General features: G+C 39.6%; 1 protein-coding gene across 1 annotated transcript in view; it reads left to right on the forward strand.

Moving 5' to 3' along the window:
• The window catches only part of HYDIN (HYDIN axonemal central pair apparatus protein), a 6673197-nt gene that overhangs the window by 2243144 nt on the left and 4412360 nt on the right, over positions 1 to 17693 (forward strand). Inside the window, exon 21 of the mRNA XM_044079523.1 lies at positions 16765 to 16908. Coding sequence (XP_043935458.1) covers positions 16765 to 16908 — 144 coding nt within the window. The remainder of the gene's footprint in view (positions 1 to 16764; positions 16909 to 17693) is intronic.

Below are 17693 nucleotides of genomic sequence, written 5' to 3' on the forward strand. Positions count from 1 at the left end.
GGTATCTCAAAATGTATGGACACAGCACTGCCAGGATTTGGACACTGTCATTCAAATAATACCTTGCATTCAAAAGGAATTTTTGTGGTGGGCTCAGGAATGTCACCTAAACAAGGGACTCTCTGTGACCCGGCCAGAGGCGAGTCAGATTCTAACGACAGATGCCTCAGACATTGCTTGGGGAGCTCATCTAAATGGAAAGTGGATACAAGACAAGTGGCCTGCCAGTCTACAGCATCTACATATCAACATGAAAGAGATGTTAGCAGTCCAGTTTGCATTAATGGCTTTCAAGGAGTTACTCCTTCCAGGGCAGGTGTTGATTCTAACAGACAACACAACTGTCATGTGGTACATCAACAAACAAGGGGGAACACATTCTTACCCATTATGCAGGCAAGCAATAATTTTATGGGAGACTGCGCTCAGCTTGCAACTAACTCTTCAGGCAAGGTTTCTGCCGGGAGCACAGAACTCCTTAGCAGATGTGTTAAGCAGACAAATCATGGATCCCCACGAGTGGAAACTGGATCTTCATGTATTTCAAAAATTGACAGTGTCATGGGGAACTCCAGACATAGATCTGTTCGCTTCTCCACTAAACCACCAGCTGCCACAGTTTTGCACAAAGAGGTTTCATCACACAGCTTGGAAAGTGGATGCTCTTTCTTTCAGTTGGAAAAATCTTCATGTGTATGCTTTTCCACCTCTGCCTCTTCTCCCAAAGGTGCTTCTAAAGGTCAGACAAGACAAGCCAAGGATGATTTTAATAGCTCCAGATTGGCCTCGGCAGCACTGGTACCCATTACTGAGGAGTCTGGTAAGGAAGCCTCCATGGCCTTTACCCTTGATTCCACACCTGTTGTCTCAGAGGGACGGTCACCTGCTCAATGTCAAGCTTCACTCTCTTCATCTAACAGCCTGGCATATTCTGTTTTGAAGGACAGCAGGTCTCAACTTCCTCAACAAGTTTTAAATGTGATTATGGAAGCCAGAAGACCTAGTACAAGGAAAGTGTACGCAGAAAAATGGAAGAGATTTTTATTTTGGACTGCAGCAAAGAATTTGAAGATTTCTGAGCCTAATTTGAGTGTGGCTCTTCAATATCTTACTGAGTTATTGGACAAAGGTTTGTCTTTCTCTTCCATTAAGATTCATGCTGCAGCAATTTCAGCTCACTATGATTGTGACCCACCATTGTTTTCACATCCTTTGTTCAAGCAATTTCTTAGAGGGGCAAAGAATATGACCCCCACGTAGAGCTCCTACTCCTGCTTGGGATCTCAATTTTGTGTTGGAGAAACTTACTGTACAACCTTTTGAGCCTGCGGCTACTGCTGAATTGAAATACTTGTCATGGAAGACTGCTTTTTTGTTGGCCATTACTTCTGCAAGAAGGGTTTCTGAGTTGCAGGCCTTTATGGCGGTTGAGCCTTTTTTGATTTTTCATAAGGATAGGGTATCATTACGTACTAATCCTTCCTTTATGCCTAAGGTGGTTTCTAGTGTGGCTTTAAACCAAACTATTCATTTGCCTACTTTTTATGCAGATCCCCAAAATAAAGGGGAAAAGATTTTGCACACTTTAGATGTACACAGGCAATTGCGTTATTATTTAAGCAGGACTAAGGATTTTAGGCAGTCTCAGCAGTTGTTTGTTTCTTTTGCTTTGAGTTCGCAGGGCAAGCCTGTGTCAAAACAAACTATTTCTAGGTGGATTGGGTTTTGCATTGCATTTTGTTATTCCCATCATGGCAAGGAGATTCCAGCTGGGATTAGGCCTCATTCCACTAGGGCTACTGCCACTTCAACAGCATTTCTTAGGGGTGGCAACTAAGGATATTTTGGAGGCAGCTACTTGGAGTTCAGTGCATACTTTCTCTAAGCATTATCACCTTCCTCTCTACTCTAAGTCTAGGGCTGGTTTTGCCACAGCTATTTTGCAAGGCATGTTGTCAGCTCCTGCTTCCTTATGATTTGCCAGCCTCCCTTACCTCTGCTTTGGGATTCTACCCAATAGTTAGGACTGTAGCAATGTGGAATGAAGAACATAGTACAGTTTTGTACCTACCATAAATGTAGATGTTCGAGGATCCACATTGCTGCAGTCCAATTTACCCTCCCTCCTTCCCCTCTGTGTTTAGGGGTGGTTGTGTAGGTGAGGTTGTATTCTGGTATTTTTGTATATATTGTACATATTTTTGGTGCAGGTATGTTTGGAGTTTTTGGTTTTGGCCTTGTCTTTTTAGGGTCTTCTGACATCTGGGGCAAGAAAAGACTGAGGATATGACGTCGGTCATGCGCATTAGTACCCTGACGTACTGACGTCAGTCTAATGCGCCTTGACCGACGTCAGCCATATACTTTGGTATTCGGGCCGACTGGACAGCGGACTACCCAATAGTTAGGACTGCAGCAATGTGGATCCTCGAACATCTACATTTATGGTAGGTACAAAACTGTACTTTGTTCCCTGCTGGAGGATTACAGTTCATATTTTGAAGATGTGCATAGCTGTGTGTGTGTGTGTGTTTCAAGTTAATAGGGGTTGTGGTGTTTTATATTTAGTTTTTTGTTTGAGGGTGTTTTATATTTAGTTTTTTGTTTGAGGGTTTTCATTAAAGCAAAAAATCTTGAAAAGTGTGACATGGTTTCAAAGGGAGATTAAAATAAACAATTGTACAAAAGATCAGCCTGCCAGCATTAGTATATGGGTATAACACAAAAGCTGGAAATAAACATTCAAAAAAACTGTCATGTATCATAGTTGGGAGTTTTTTTTTATTATGATGGCTATGCTGTCCATATTATTTGGAACATTAATGGCCTTAAGACATAGACAAAAATAAAAGAGTATGAAATTATATCAGGATGCAAAGTGCAACTAACAATGCTGCCAGACAAACATTTGGGGAAAAAATGAACATGTGAATTTGACAAAAAGAAGATTTAAAAATGGATATTCAGTAGAATGTCAGGGATAGAGAAAAAAATGAGGAATTATACTAATTTCTAGAGGGTTACAAAAGTGAAAGATAAGAAAAAAAGTCAAAAATGATAGATTTGTGGTAGTAAGGTCTATTGGCAAGGAGAATTGCAATGGCATGTAGTTATAGTCCACCGAAAACTGCTAGTATGCAGCTTAAGAAAATTTTGGGAGAAATCGGCTTTCAGCGGGGAATATTATTTATAGGTAGGGACTGGAATTTGATTTGCAGTAGTAAGGATGTAGCAGGGGACCTAGAAAGGATAATATAACAAAAGACAGTAGATTTATGAAGAGATTTATGAAAATATTTGGTATGGAAGGTGTGAATTTTTAGTAATAAGAACTTAACAGACTTTACCTATTATTCTCCAAAGTACAATAACTGGGCCAGACTAGATAGCAGTTATATTTCAAAAGAACATGTGCAAAGCTTGAAACACATCTGGTAACTATTTCTGACCATGCACCACTACAAACTAAGATAAAATTGCAGGACATTGAAGTAAAAATAAGACAGTGGAGCTTTCCTATCTACCTGTTAAAAAGAGAGGAATTTAAGGAATGGGTATTAGAAATTATTTGAGAGTTATTAGGGAAAATATAAGTATCTTCAGTAGTTATAGCTAGTGACTTGGATAAAATGAAGTTTAAAAATAGAGTCAAAACAAAAGAGAAAGAAAGATGGTTAAGAAGTATTAGAAATTACTCAGAGGGGCTGACAGATGTTAAAATATTGCAAAATAAGGGGAATTTCACAGAACAAGAGGAAAAGCAAATATATATTTACCTATGTCTTAAGTGATAATTCAGTAAATGTGTTAAAAACAAATACATGAGGGTGTGAGGATTAAACTTGACATGGGGGCAGAGTGTAATACATAGTGGTTTAGTGTAGTATCTACGCAAGCCTTCACAAAGCTATGGCTCAAACAAGGAAAGAAGGTGAAGCCTCCACTTTGATAGCCTCTTTTTGGGCTTATCAGCTGTCACTGCTTGATCAAAAATTCCTCACTTGCAAATTTGTGAATAAGAAATGCAGGTTTCAATTTCTGATCATTGAAAGAGAGCACTTTCCATGTCATGTCATGTGCCTTAGCCAGGAGTTTGATATGGTAAAAATAAATCACATTGTAATTGTAAAGAATGATGATTTATCCCAAGTGTTTTGAGTCTCTAATACCATGGAAGGAATGGACCCAGTTCCTAAGTCAGGGTGCAATTAGACTTCGTGAAATTAGTATTGTTTTCCATTAGTATGGCTTTGTTTCATAAGTATGAAGATGTATTTGCTGATCTGGGTTTTTTCCAGGATTTCATCACATTCATTTACATCCTGCCAATTTCCCAGTCTTACATTATTCAGAGAAAGCTCTTTTAAATCTCAGAGTCAATACTAGAAAAGAGCTGCACAGAAAAGATAGGGTTTCAATATAAAGTTCAGCTCTGTGAATCAAACCACCATCAGTGCAACCCAGAACAACAGAGAACTGTAGGCCCAAATAATATTGCAGAAACTCCAACTCACTGACCTTATCAAGCATAAACAAAGTCTAAACAGCAAAAAAATAAATAACGTAAAAAAACAATTTTTTTTCTGTGGGTTGCCCCACTTAATAAAAAAAGAAAACTGAACTTCGTTTTCCACAAAGTGAAAAACAGTAGCAGAACCACTGTACGGCTACGTTTGACAAATCAGATTACAAGCTCATAAGGTGGAACATCATCACAGAAAGAAACAAGACCGATTTTAGGTTCATAGGTTCATAGATTAGTACTAGGCGAACTGCTCTTGCGAGCCATTTTAAGCCTAGCCAATTATCCCCCTGTGAGATTCAAACCCTGTACCTTGTGTTTGTAAGGCAAACACCTTAACCATTAGGCCACCCTCCCAACCCTTGTTTTATTGTATTTATTTGCTAATTGGGTAGGTGAACTGATCCTTCTCAGTCCCTTGTCAGCCATAAGCCACAAGGGAAATGTTGAATGCTGTATACATTTATTTACTTGAGGTAGTGACCTTGGAATGAAAATAATGGATGGGGTAAAGCACACACACACATTTATTCCATGATGCTCTTCGTGTTTCACTGTTGCAGTCATCACATTTGGGTTATCTGCTTGCAGAAGCCCTCAGTCGGCCTGATTATCAAAGTCTTGGGTCCTGTGTCGGTTGCTGTCTCATCTTCCATGACGTCAGGTAGTCAGGGTTATAAAGCTTGCAGCCGACTCCATTACATCAGTCTTTCTTGCCATGCGGTGCCCGAAGCAGAAGCAGTTCGCAAGTGACGGTCAGCCGACTGCTGAAATTTTCATTTTCGAGTTTCAGTACCGAAGTCTTCAACTAAAGCTAAATACCCCGTTGGGGAAACTTTTTCTTGCTCTAAACTGATGTCAGTAAAAGTCAGTAATTGTATTTCTTGTGGAAAGCAAAGACCTCATAAAGATTTTCATTCGTACTGCATTCCTTGCCTAGGCTCTGACCACGATGTACCTCGCTGCCATTTTTTTGCCTTATTTAAACAACAAACTATTCGTTGTCGGTATATTTATGCTTCTAAATATTTTGGTACTCGGTTCAATTACCCAGATATGGCTTCTGTAAGCCATCCGACTACTGACATTCTGAAAAAACACAAAGATAAAGACAGAGACAGGCCGCCTAGGTCCAAAGCTGCTGACGACACTTCTCCTAAGCTAGTCGCCAGTTCGGCAGTTCACAGTGAGGCACTTTCACAGCCCCTGATACCTGCTACTTCAGATTCGCAGGCCTCTATTGAGACCCATTCTGAGTTCGGTATGCTGCGAGATGCTTCAACTGTTGAACCTACGGATGGCTCTGCCTTGGATGGGTCTGGAGCCACTGTGCAGGCACTGGCTTCTGAGGGTGTATTCAGGTCTACCGACTTGCATATTAAAACAACGCCTTCTTCTTCAAGACCTAAAACTCGATCCATGCCTAGAAAACCGAAGCCCAGACCGCATGGTCAGGCCTCTATGCCTAAAAAACAAATGATAAGAATTGCTGAAGACCTTATTACTTTAATCAGGGGAAGCCAACCTTCCCCCTCTAAGAGACTAAGGACTGAATTTGCTGATGATTCTTCTGATCAGGATTCTGAAATTTCTGTTTCCTCTGATGACCAGGACCTGATGACCCTTATCTACCTATGAGGATTCTGATGCAGAGGACTCTATTCCCTCTGCTTCCCCTCCAGAGGATTTCTCTTTTGGTGAAACCTTGCATACTCTTAGGGAGCATTTTCACTGGGAAAGCCAAGATTACTCTGATTCTAAAAAGAGACTTGGGGATTTCTTACACCTGCCCCAACACAGGCCTTTAGCTATCCCCTCTGTACTGGACATTGTTGATGATGCCTTTTCAGAATCTAGCATGGCCCCTGACTCCTTACCTCCAGCTCCCAGAAAACCAGATAGATATTACAGGGTTCCTGACTCTCACAAGTTCCTCTTTAAAAATCCTTCTGCGGATCCTGAGACCATGTTACAGGGACCCAAGGGCATTAAGGCTACTACTGCCAAAAATCCTACCCCCTCTGATAGAGATTCCAGGGCACTAGATAGATGGGGTAAGAAGGTATACACGTCTGCAACCTTGGCCATTAGGGCCTTAAACTGCCAGTTTTATATGTTAAAGCATCAGCAGCATATTATTGGATTGCTTAAATAGAAAATGATGTTGATTCCTGACTGTGCTGAAAATAAGGATTTACAGGATTTAATGTATTCTGCTGAACAGGCTGGAAAACATACTTTGCAATGTGGTTTTGATTTACTAGAGGTATCTTGCAGGGCTGCTGTCACTGGGTCTGTACTTAGAAGGCATGCTTGGCTTAAGGAGCAAGCTTTGCCAGATCATGTTAAAGCTAAATTGCAGGATGCTCCCTTATACCAGGACTGCCTGTTTGGCAACAAAGCAGAAGAAGTACTTAAAAAGATGGAGGAAAAAGCTAAATCTATGCAAACTGTTAAAGATTTTCTGCAAGTACAGCCTCCAAGATTTAGTAGGCATTGGCCCTCTAAGAACTGGTCCTTTCCTGCCTCTTCCAGGCCTTCTTAGTCCAAACCCAGAACCAGCATAACACCCAGGCTTCAGTCCCAAGGTACTCACAGGACTAAGCAGTGGGGGGCTCCCACTTCCAAAGCAGGGAGTAGTAAGACTCCCACCTATGGTAAACTGTCTCAGTGACATAACTTTAAAACTTCCAAGCTCTTCTCAACTGACTGCTCCTTTAGGGGGAATGATTGCTCTGCAGGCAAAAAACTGGGAACTCATTACCCAGGACAAATGAGTTTTAAATATAGTTTCCCAAGGATACAGATTCCAATTCCACACTTCATCGACCCCAAACGGTTGGCCAGATCTACCCCCAAGTCAGTGGGCAGAGGCTCAAAAGCAAGTTCTCTGTCTCTTAAGTATAAGGGCTATTCAAACCGTCCCAGAAGAGGAAAGGGGACAAGGTTTTTACTCAAGACTTTTCCTGGTGCCCAGAAAAGACAACTCCTGGCATCCTATCCTGGATATCTTTATCCTAAACACTTTTCTGGTGATCACAAAATAAAATATGCTAACTCTTCACCAGTTGCTTCCTATGCTAGGCAAGGATGCCTGGTTGACAACACTGGATTTAAAGCAAGCCCACCTGCACATCCCAATCAGGGAATCTTGCAGAAGATACCTACACTTCAAAGCAGGCTTCATGCACTATCAGTTCTCTGCACTGCCCTTTGGCTTATCTACTGCATCCCGGGTATTCACAAAGTGCCTAGCTCCAGTCATTGCATTTTGCAGGCAAAGAAATATTCAAATATACCCATACCTGGACAATTGTCTAATTTAGGCAGAAAGCCAGGACATACTTTTGAATCATCCGACGTTTGTACAAAAGTTGCTAACGTCTCTGGGGTACACCATAAATGAAAAGAAATCACATCTTGTACCCTGTCAACAAATTGTATTCCTGGGAGCAAGCTTGGACACAACTTTCCAGATGGCTTTCCTCATACCAGAGAAACAAGTTCATTTGACAGCTTACTTCAAACTAATGGCCACAAAGACCCTGCTATCTGCAAGACAAATACTGCAAGTCTTGGGGTTCATGGCCTCCTGCATTCTCCTGATTCCTTATGCAAGACTGCATATGAGGAAACTACAATGGTATCTAAAAAGCCTATAGTGTCAACATTCTCAGGATCTAGAAACAATGATTGCTATTATACCTTGCCTACAGTTAGAGTTCCTTTGGTGGGCAGAGGCCTGCCACCAAAACAAGGGACTGCCATTCACTCTACCCCCTGCCGCCCAAACCCTAACAACAGATGCATCAGACTATGCATGGGGGGTTCACTTGGCAGGGAAGTGCATTCAGGGCAAATGGAACCCAAGTCAAATGCACCTGCATATCAATCAAAAAGAAATCTTAGCTGTACAGAATGCTCTGACAGCCTTCAAGGACAACATTCTTCTAGGACAATTAATCGTAATTACGGACACCACCACTGTTATATGGTGCGTAAACAAGCAGGGGGGAACCCACTCATACTCTCTCTGCAGACTAGCCATGGCTCTGTGTAACACAGCCTTGAGCTACCAAGTGCACCTACAGGCTCAATTCCTGCCAGGAAAGCTAAATACACTGGCAGACGAACTAAGCAGAAATCTCATGGACCCACACGAGTGGGAACTGGAACCAAAGACATTCAACATGTTGATAAACAAATGAGGGGGCCCAGAGATAGACCTGTTTGCCTCCCTCCAGACCTACCAATTGGACAAATTCTACACAAGGACTCCCCACAAACAAGCTTAAAAAGTGGATGCCCTGTCCTTCACCTGAAAAAATCTATCAGTTTATGCCTTTCCTCCTCTGCGTCTCCTCTCCAAAGTACTACTTAAGATAAAACAGGACACACCAAGGACAATAATGATTGCACCAGACTGACTACGTCAACACTGGTACCCCCTCTTGTGCAGTGTGTCACTGCTGGCACCATGGCACCTGCCTCAGACCCCTACCCTGCTGTCCCAGCAAGAGGGCCAGTTTCTGCACCCTCAGCTTCAAACCCTGAACCTGACAGCCTGGCTAATTACCTGATCTCTCCGTTACCATCCCTCAGTAAACAGGTGTTAGAAGTCATTCTGGAGGCAAGGAGGCCTAGTACTAGAAAATCTTATGCTGAAAAATGGAAAAGATTCTGTTCTTGGAACCAAACTAAGGGGATGGGCACAGCAGAGCCCAATTTACCTCAGATTCTTCAATACTTAACTGAGATGCTTCACAAGGGCCTTTCCTTTTCCTCCATCAAAATTCATGTCTCAGTCATTTCAGCTCATTGCAACACAGAACTACCCCTCTTCTCTCATCCAATGCTCAAGCAGTTCCTCAGAGGTGCCAAAAACTTAAGACCAACCAGGAGAGCCCCAACTCCAGCCTGGGACCTTAACTTTGTATGGGAAAAACTCACTCTACCTCCTTTTGAGCCAGTTGCAAGTGCAGAGTTGAAATTCCTTTCTTGGTAAACAGCCTTCCTTTTAGCCATCACTTCAGCAAGAAGGGTGTCTGAATTACAGGCCCTTATGGCAGTGGAGCCTTTCATCATCTTTCATGCAGACAGGGTGTCCCTCAGGACCAGTCCCTCCTTCATGCCCAAGGTAGTATCCAGTGTGGCTCTTAATCAGTCCATTCATTTGCAACCTTTAATCCACAGAACAAAGGGGAATGTATACTGCACTCCTTAGATGTGCACAGACAACTTAGATTTTACTTGGACAGGACTAATCCTCTCAGGAAATCTGAACTGCTGCTGGTGGCATTTGCTACAGGGGCAGAGGGGAAGGCCATTTCAAAGCAAACCATTTCTAAATGGATAGGCCTTTGCATTCATTTCTGCTATAAGCACCATGGAAAACTTATCTCACAGGGGATAAGACCACATTCAACCAGGGCTGCATCTACCTCTATAGCCTTTCTCAGAGGTGTCCCTACCAAGGACATCTTAGAAGCTGCTACCTGGAGTTCTGTACATACTTTCACCAAGCATTACCATTCGCCAATTTTCTCTAAATCCAGAGCTGGCTTTGCCACTGCAGTCTTGCAGGGCCTTATAGCTGGTCCTAATACTATCTAATTTCCTCCTCCCATCCTTAGCTTTGGGAATCTACCCAAATGTGATGACTGCAGCAGTGAAACATGAAGAATATAGTACAGTTGTGTACACTTACTATAAATGTAGATGTTTGAATGTATTCACTGTTGCAATCCTGGTTACCCTCCCTCCAGCCCCCTGACTTCTTTTGGCTATACCTCTTTTGCTTTTTATTATGTTTAAAGCTTTTTGGTATATTTGCTTTTTTGTTGGAGGTGTAACCTTGTATATATATTTAATTGCTTCCCATTAGGGGGGTACCTGACATCTGGGGCAAGAAAAACTGATGTAATGGCATCAGCTGCATGCTTTATACCCCTGACTACCTGACGTTGTGGAAGATGAGACAGCAACCAACTCAGGACCCAAGACTTTGATAATCAGGCCGACTGAGGGTTACTGCAAGCAGATAACCCAAATGTGATGACTGCAATAGTGAATACACTCGAACATCTACATTTATGGTAAGTGCACACAACTGTACTTTTAGAGTGCAGTGAGGCTTACCTCCTCTTTGAAGCAACACTTTTTCTTTTATGATTTTTTTAATATTTGGAGCATTTCAAAGGCTACTTCTTCTCTTGTCTTTTAGGTTCATAGGTTTACAGTTAGTTACTAAACATGCAGTCTAAGAGACTATTGATGAGCCTAGCCAAAGCTCTCAACTGCCTCAAAGCACTGTCTGGTGAATTGATTTGCTCAATGTCATGGAGTAAGCTGTTGAAGGCTGAGGGAATAGAAACCTGTACCACAGGAAGTAGCTTATTCATAGATTTAATTCTTTGTCTTAATTTCCAGACACTGTTAAAATGCTTAAACAGACATTGCAGTACTCTTATAGAGAGAGAAAGGGTCCAAGTGGAGAGAGAAGTCAGCAAGCAAAGGTGATTTCTATTGCTGGAATTGAATTCATCCTCAAGTCTTGGTGAATCCCTTCCCGAGATAGACCCTGTTTTTTCACAAAATCCCACCAAGGCAACACTGATATATAGACTGTATTTTATATAACTTATATCATGGACAGAAGTAGGTTAAAAATTAAGAAGACAGCTGGGTGCACAAGTCCCAGGATAAAAAAAGTGCCCAATCCTGGTAGGCACACTGGTACCAGGATTGGAAAAAATGAGAGTGTAGAATCATCAACATGTGGAAATATTCCTACAATAGAGTTAGGCCAGGCCCAGGGGGAGGATGCCCCCCCCCCCCCGTTATAGAAGGAAGTAGCAGTTCTCCAAAATCACAAAACCTGATAGGCCAAAAAAGCCATACAGATGATAGAGTGGACTGTTGATGATAAGAAAGAAATTATGTATTGTTACTATTATACAAGAAGCCAAGAATTTCCACACACTAGATATATGAAAAGATTAAGAGAGAAATTATTGGAAAGAAAAAATACTTCCACAAGAAAAACTGGCAGTAGCTTCAAATAAAAAATTGTGTTCATTAATGCAACAGATCCACGAAAAACCTTATATAGAACAAGAAACCTTGTGCTATTTGGAAAAGAAGTGACTGAGGAAGTACAAAAATGTAAACATCAAAATTTAAAGTTGTTTGTAGGGTATAAATGGATATGGTGCAATATTTATGTAAAGGAGAAAGACAAATTAATCAACACAAAAAGGCAGCCCCAAAGATATTCAAAGAGAAATACAGGCAAAGGCATTCAGATATGGAAAATTTCACAATAAAAAAATAAGATCACAAAGAGGGAATGTAGAAAAGAAGATTAGTCAAGTAGAAGTTAAAAATTAGAAGCTGAAGTTATGAAATGTTTGCAAAGTGGAAGGATTCAGTGTAGAAAGTTTAACACAGTTCATATCACAGCATGATGAAACAACTAGTCCCCAATGTAAGGAGAAACAAGAGGAGCAGGAGATGTCTAAAGAAGAAATATGGACACAGGAAAGAAAAAGAGATTTAATATGATGCAATATTTATGCAAAGGAGAAAGCAAAACTAATCAATGTAAAAGGAGCAGCAACAAAGATATCTGAAGAGAAATACAGACAAAAAAATGGATATGGAAAATTTTACAATACAAAAAAATAAGAAAACAGGAAAAGGAGAAAAGAGGATTAGTAATGGAGAAGTTAAAGAAATAGAAACTGAGGTTATGGAATTCTTGCAAAGTGAAGGATTTAGTGTAGAAAATTTAACTCAGATAACAGCACAACAGGATAGATCAATGAACACCCGAATTATGGAGAAACCAGTGGAGCAGGAAGCATCTAATCAGTTGACATATGAAGATACTTTGGAGCTTCCCGTAGGAAACCAGTACAAAGGTTCAGTTGGAGCTATACAGCAAGGGAAAGAACAAGAAACTGTGCCAACTGTGACACAGTCAATGTTGTGGAGTGATATGAAAAGCAACGGATTACACATGGTGAAACTGAAGAGAATGTGGCACAGGAAGAAGCTCTGGAACTTTCTGTAGAATGCCCATAGAAAATGATGAACAAATAATGTGCCCTCAGTTTAGAAGAAAATCATCTAAGAGAAGAGTTGCTGGATTTAATAGGGATGGATAGACATATTAAGATAAATTAAAGAAATAGACTGCAGAAGGTCAGTAATACCCCAAAAGTTAAAAGTTTGATAAAATAAATGAACACAGTAATTAGGCCTGTCCATTGAGAGTCATGCGATAGGACAAGTAAACAGGATACATTACTGTGCACCCAAATTATTAACAAATAAAGTCCTATCACAAGAACACAGGATAGTAAGGGAAAGGATGGGGAGAAATCGAATGCCATCATGGAAGTATCAAACAGAGAAACCTATAAAACAGTTAAAACAAGAAGTGTCACTATTAGAAGAGTATAGAAGAGGGAAGAGATCGACAAAAATACTCAGAAAGATAGATGTAATAAAAGCAATGCGTAGTATTATAACATTTCAGAATTTATCATGCACTGTCACAAATAATAAGCTAAAAATATTAGCACACGCAGAAAAACTTAGAAGATACGCAGATAATTATAAAGGAAAAGTACAAAATAAGCAGTTTATTGATGACCCAAAAAAGTTTTATAGAGAATTGGGAAATAAGTTAAAAGGAAATGAAAGACCACCAAAAAAAAGAAATAGATCCATTTTGGAGAAATATTTATGAAGATCATGTGGAACATAAACATGCTAAATGGATATAAGTAAAAGATAGAATAAGAATTTCAAAGGTACAGGATATGAAACAGGTGGAAGTAATTAGCATAGAGATTGAAACAAAGTTAAGAAAAACCTCTAATTGGAAAACCCCAGGCTCAGATTCAGTACCTAATGTCTGGCTGAAAGTATTATGAACGTGTCGCCGAAACAGACAAATGTAGATTTTGTAAAACAGAATTGTAAACAGTCGCACATCTCATTGCTGGTTGTGATATACTAATGGAAAATTAACTGTTTACTGAAAGTCATAATAATGTCGCAAGGCTGTTGCATTGGGGAGTGTGCAAATATTATAATATTGAAGTAGCTGAAAAACTTTAGAAACATGAGCCACAAAGCATCTCAGAAAATGTTTATATCACATGGGATCACCCACTGCCAACAGTTCAAAAAATAGATTTGCGAACACCAGATATAGTAGTCCATGAAAAAAAAAAAAGTAGCATTGATCATTGAAACTGTTGCACACAGTGACTACAGTGTCTTACATTCAGAGAGACACAAAGGCAAAAGCCTTTGATACAATACCCCACTCGGGCATTATAGATAAGCTCACCAGCTTAAATATAAACCTCTATGTCACTAGATGGGTTGCAAACTGGCTCAAGGACAGAACCCACATGGTTAGAATTGCTGGAGCCAGTTACAAGTGGCATCCCACAAGGCTCAGTCCTGGGACCTCTCTTGTTCGGTATATATTTCTCGGAGGTACAGGCCAACATGGAAGGACTGTGGCTGACCAAGTTCGCAGATGACTGCAAACTAGGCGCCATAATCGTCTCTCCAGCCGACACAAGCATCCTACAAAAGGGCCTCATAGAAACAGACAACTGGTGCCAGAGCCATGGCCTCAATCTAAACGCCAAAAAGTGTATAGTCATCCCCTTTGGCAAAAACAAAGTGCCCACAAATTACCACATAGGTGGTAATCCATTAAGTACGGAAGAAGTAATTAAGGACCTGGGGACCCAAGTTGATAGCAATCTCTCATTTGCAAACCACGTGGCCAAAGTGGTTAGAAAAACATTTTATATAGCCCACCTAATCATGAAGGGATTCAAATCTAGATCAGGGGAGGTCATCGTGCCTCTTTACTCATCCTTCATCAGGCCCATAATTGAGTACAATGCCCCTTTTGGGATGTACCTTACCAGACACCTGCAGCAACTGGAAAGACCCCAAAAGTACCTCACCAAGAGGATCAAAGGGCTCAAACAGATGCCATATGCTGCCCGGTTAAAGAAACTCCAGCTCTACTCAGTGGCATACCGCCTGCTCAGAGGCGATCTGTGCCTGACATATAAAGCCATGTCCAACCCGGAATTAATGGACATGCTGCACCTCAGAAAATCCAAATCCCATCGAGCTATGTGCTCGACAGACTTGAACCTCAGCACTGAAATAAATAGGACATGCTGGAGGGACAGATTCATAACCCAGAGGCTCCCTTCACTCTGGAATAAAATCCCAGTCCAGGTTAGGCAGAGTCCCTCATTGACTCCATTCAAGAGGAATCTTGATGAGTGGATGGGAGATCATAGGTTTACCCCGGGTATCACTTCTGTATCACTGTTAGACAGAGGCACAAGGCATAGCAAAATTCATTTAAAATGGGTGGCGAAAGCCAAGCACACTCTGGCTATGCTTATAAATGCCCTAGGGCAGATAGCCTAGTATGAACCTATGAACCTATAAAATACCAGGATTTGCAGGAAGAAACTAAGACAATGTGAAAGAAAGATACCCAGACAGTTCCAGTAGTAGTAGGATCAATGGTTCTTATAGAAAAGAATTTATAATTATACTTAGATATGTTACCAATACATATAACTGAGTAAGAATTGCAGAAGGAATCATTACTGGGCACATTGCTGGTGCTGGAAAGAGCACTTCTGAACATCAAAGATTGAAACAATACAAATTTATTGAGCTTTAATCATACTTTGACTTAGGAATTCCCATCATGATATTAGAAACCCAAACGACTTGGAGAAATTAAAAACAGAGAGACAAAAATCATGACTGATATTAGTTACTAGAAGCATATTTGTTATATTAGAGAATAGAGACTCTCCATTTTTGTTAAACAGTAACACTACTTCCACTGTACCTTTAGGCTTGTATTCCTGCAAGAAATGTGTAGTGTGCCCTTACATTTTGAATGGCAAGAGTTACACTTTTCCTCACTGTAATTATACTATTACATATCCCAGACATTTTTCTGTCACACCACTGCTGTTGTTTATGCAGGTATCTGTGAAACTTGTTCAGCTTTTTACATTGGGAAAACCACTAGAAAACTTTCTGACAGAATTAAAGAGCACCTCGGAGCAATAAGAACACAGAATTTTTATAATGCCTTATTTAAACACAGTAAAGCATGTTCATCTTTTAACAAATTTAACTTTATTATTTTAGAACAAATTGAAAGCTTTTATGGTGATTGGGAATTATATCTAGAATTAAGGGAACTAAAGTGGCAGTTACTTCTTAATTCAGAAGTATTTCCAGGCTTAAATGAAAATGTTAATATTAAGTGTGCGTTAAAATGGAAATTGTGAACTTACACCACTTTTACTGTATGTACTGTTTTACTTCTATATGAATATTCATTTTTTATTATGAATATTCATAACATTCCACATTCTCTTTCCAGTTATAAGCATTATTTGAATTTTAACAGAAAAGATTCTGCTCCTGCTATTGGCCTCTGTATTTATGTTCCATTATTTTCACTGTATTCATTGGCTACTGTAAATGCATGTCATTTCTTATGATTTATACTGTATGCTGTAACCTCAAGGAGTTATTTTGAAGAAGCTCTTTCATCCAATAAGAGCGAAAGCTTAACTAACTGTTCGGTGTCTGCGTGATTTATTTATTTATTTCTCTTTACTTTATTTTGCAGTTGTTATAGTACATTAAGATAGAAGTTTTTATTATATAATTCTTTCTCTTCTAAGAGCTACGGTTATTATTATATTTATAGATGAGTCTTTCCCTCAAATAACCTACTGATAGGTGAGTACCTCATACAACTGTACTTTTCATAGAGAAAATGGAGTCCTGCAAGACTTGGATAGCGAGAATCTGAAATAATTTATATTAGTGCAGGGACTTAAAAGATGGTTTTGACAGATGGAAGACAGAGTTGGTCATTAGATAGGGACTAGGTCTAACACTTGGGAAAGTATCCCAGACCATACAGCTTTTTGTGGTATATTCACATATTTGTTATATGCTAAAAAAAACAAGAACAAATACTGGTGGAAGAATAAAGTTAAGTTTTCATATCAGTTAATTAGTATATGTTCTGAAAGTGCATTTTGTAAGGTCTATAAACATTGATATAATGTTGTTGGAATCCTTTTTGATCTTTATTGATTCTAATAGTTGATGTGGTATGCATTTCAGACTTCAATTATTTTTTCCAGCTCCCTAGTGATGTGCTGCTCTCCCAATACAAGCCTCTCATTTTGAAAAGTGTTTCAAGTCTTCCAATGAGCATTCTGCTTTCCTTAAAGGAACCATTTGCAATATGTGACAAGCAAGGAGCTGGTATCCCTGAATCAACCAAGGTGAGACACTTCTTAACTTATGATCTGGTGTAATCTTTTCTGTTAATTCCTCAGTGTATATGTCTCAGATCTGGCTTCAGCCACTTCTAAGCCTGGATCCAGTGCTTAGGCTCCTCTCCAAACCATAATCAATATATAAGGAGTGAGCTACCTCAGATCTTTCTTGCCACTGTAAACATTTGATGGAACTTGGTGCTCAGAAGTGGTTTTCAATAAAAATATATCAGTACATTTCATTTGGGCTTATTTTTTATGCTCCTCCTCTCTTTAGTACTTATGCTTGTTGTTCCCTCCCCCATTTTCCCTCTTTTTTTTCTTGTTCCTTTATGGGTTTAATAAAAAAAGTAGTAGAGTGTATATCAGAGTGTATATCTGTGCCTATATCTATATATATATCTATATGCATCTATGTATGTGTGTGTGTGTGTGTATATATATATATATATATATATATATATATATATATATGTGTGTGTGTGTGTGTGTGTGTATATATATATATATATATATATATATATATTTTTTTTTTTTTTTAACAAAAACATCTTTATTACATTATCACTTATGACAAAGGCAATCTTATATTTATATAAATGAAAACAAATCATACTGACATAGTCCCAGCTGCAAGTATTTTACATAACAGACTATATACATAATCTACAAAATCATTGTCAATCAAACATTGCATAGCTCATTCAAATCCTGCTTTCTTTTAAACCTCATTCCTCCCCTGTATGTATTGTTCCAGCAGTTCCCGTTTTTTCCTTATGTAATTTGCTCTT

This window comes from Protopterus annectens, chromosome 8.part0 (assembly GCF_019279795.1).
Source record: "Protopterus annectens isolate FY-2018-M chromosome 8.part0, PAN1.0, whole genome shotgun sequence".
In the NCBI taxonomy this organism is placed as follows: domain Eukaryota; kingdom Metazoa; phylum Chordata; order Ceratodontiformes; family Protopteridae; genus Protopterus; species Protopterus annectens.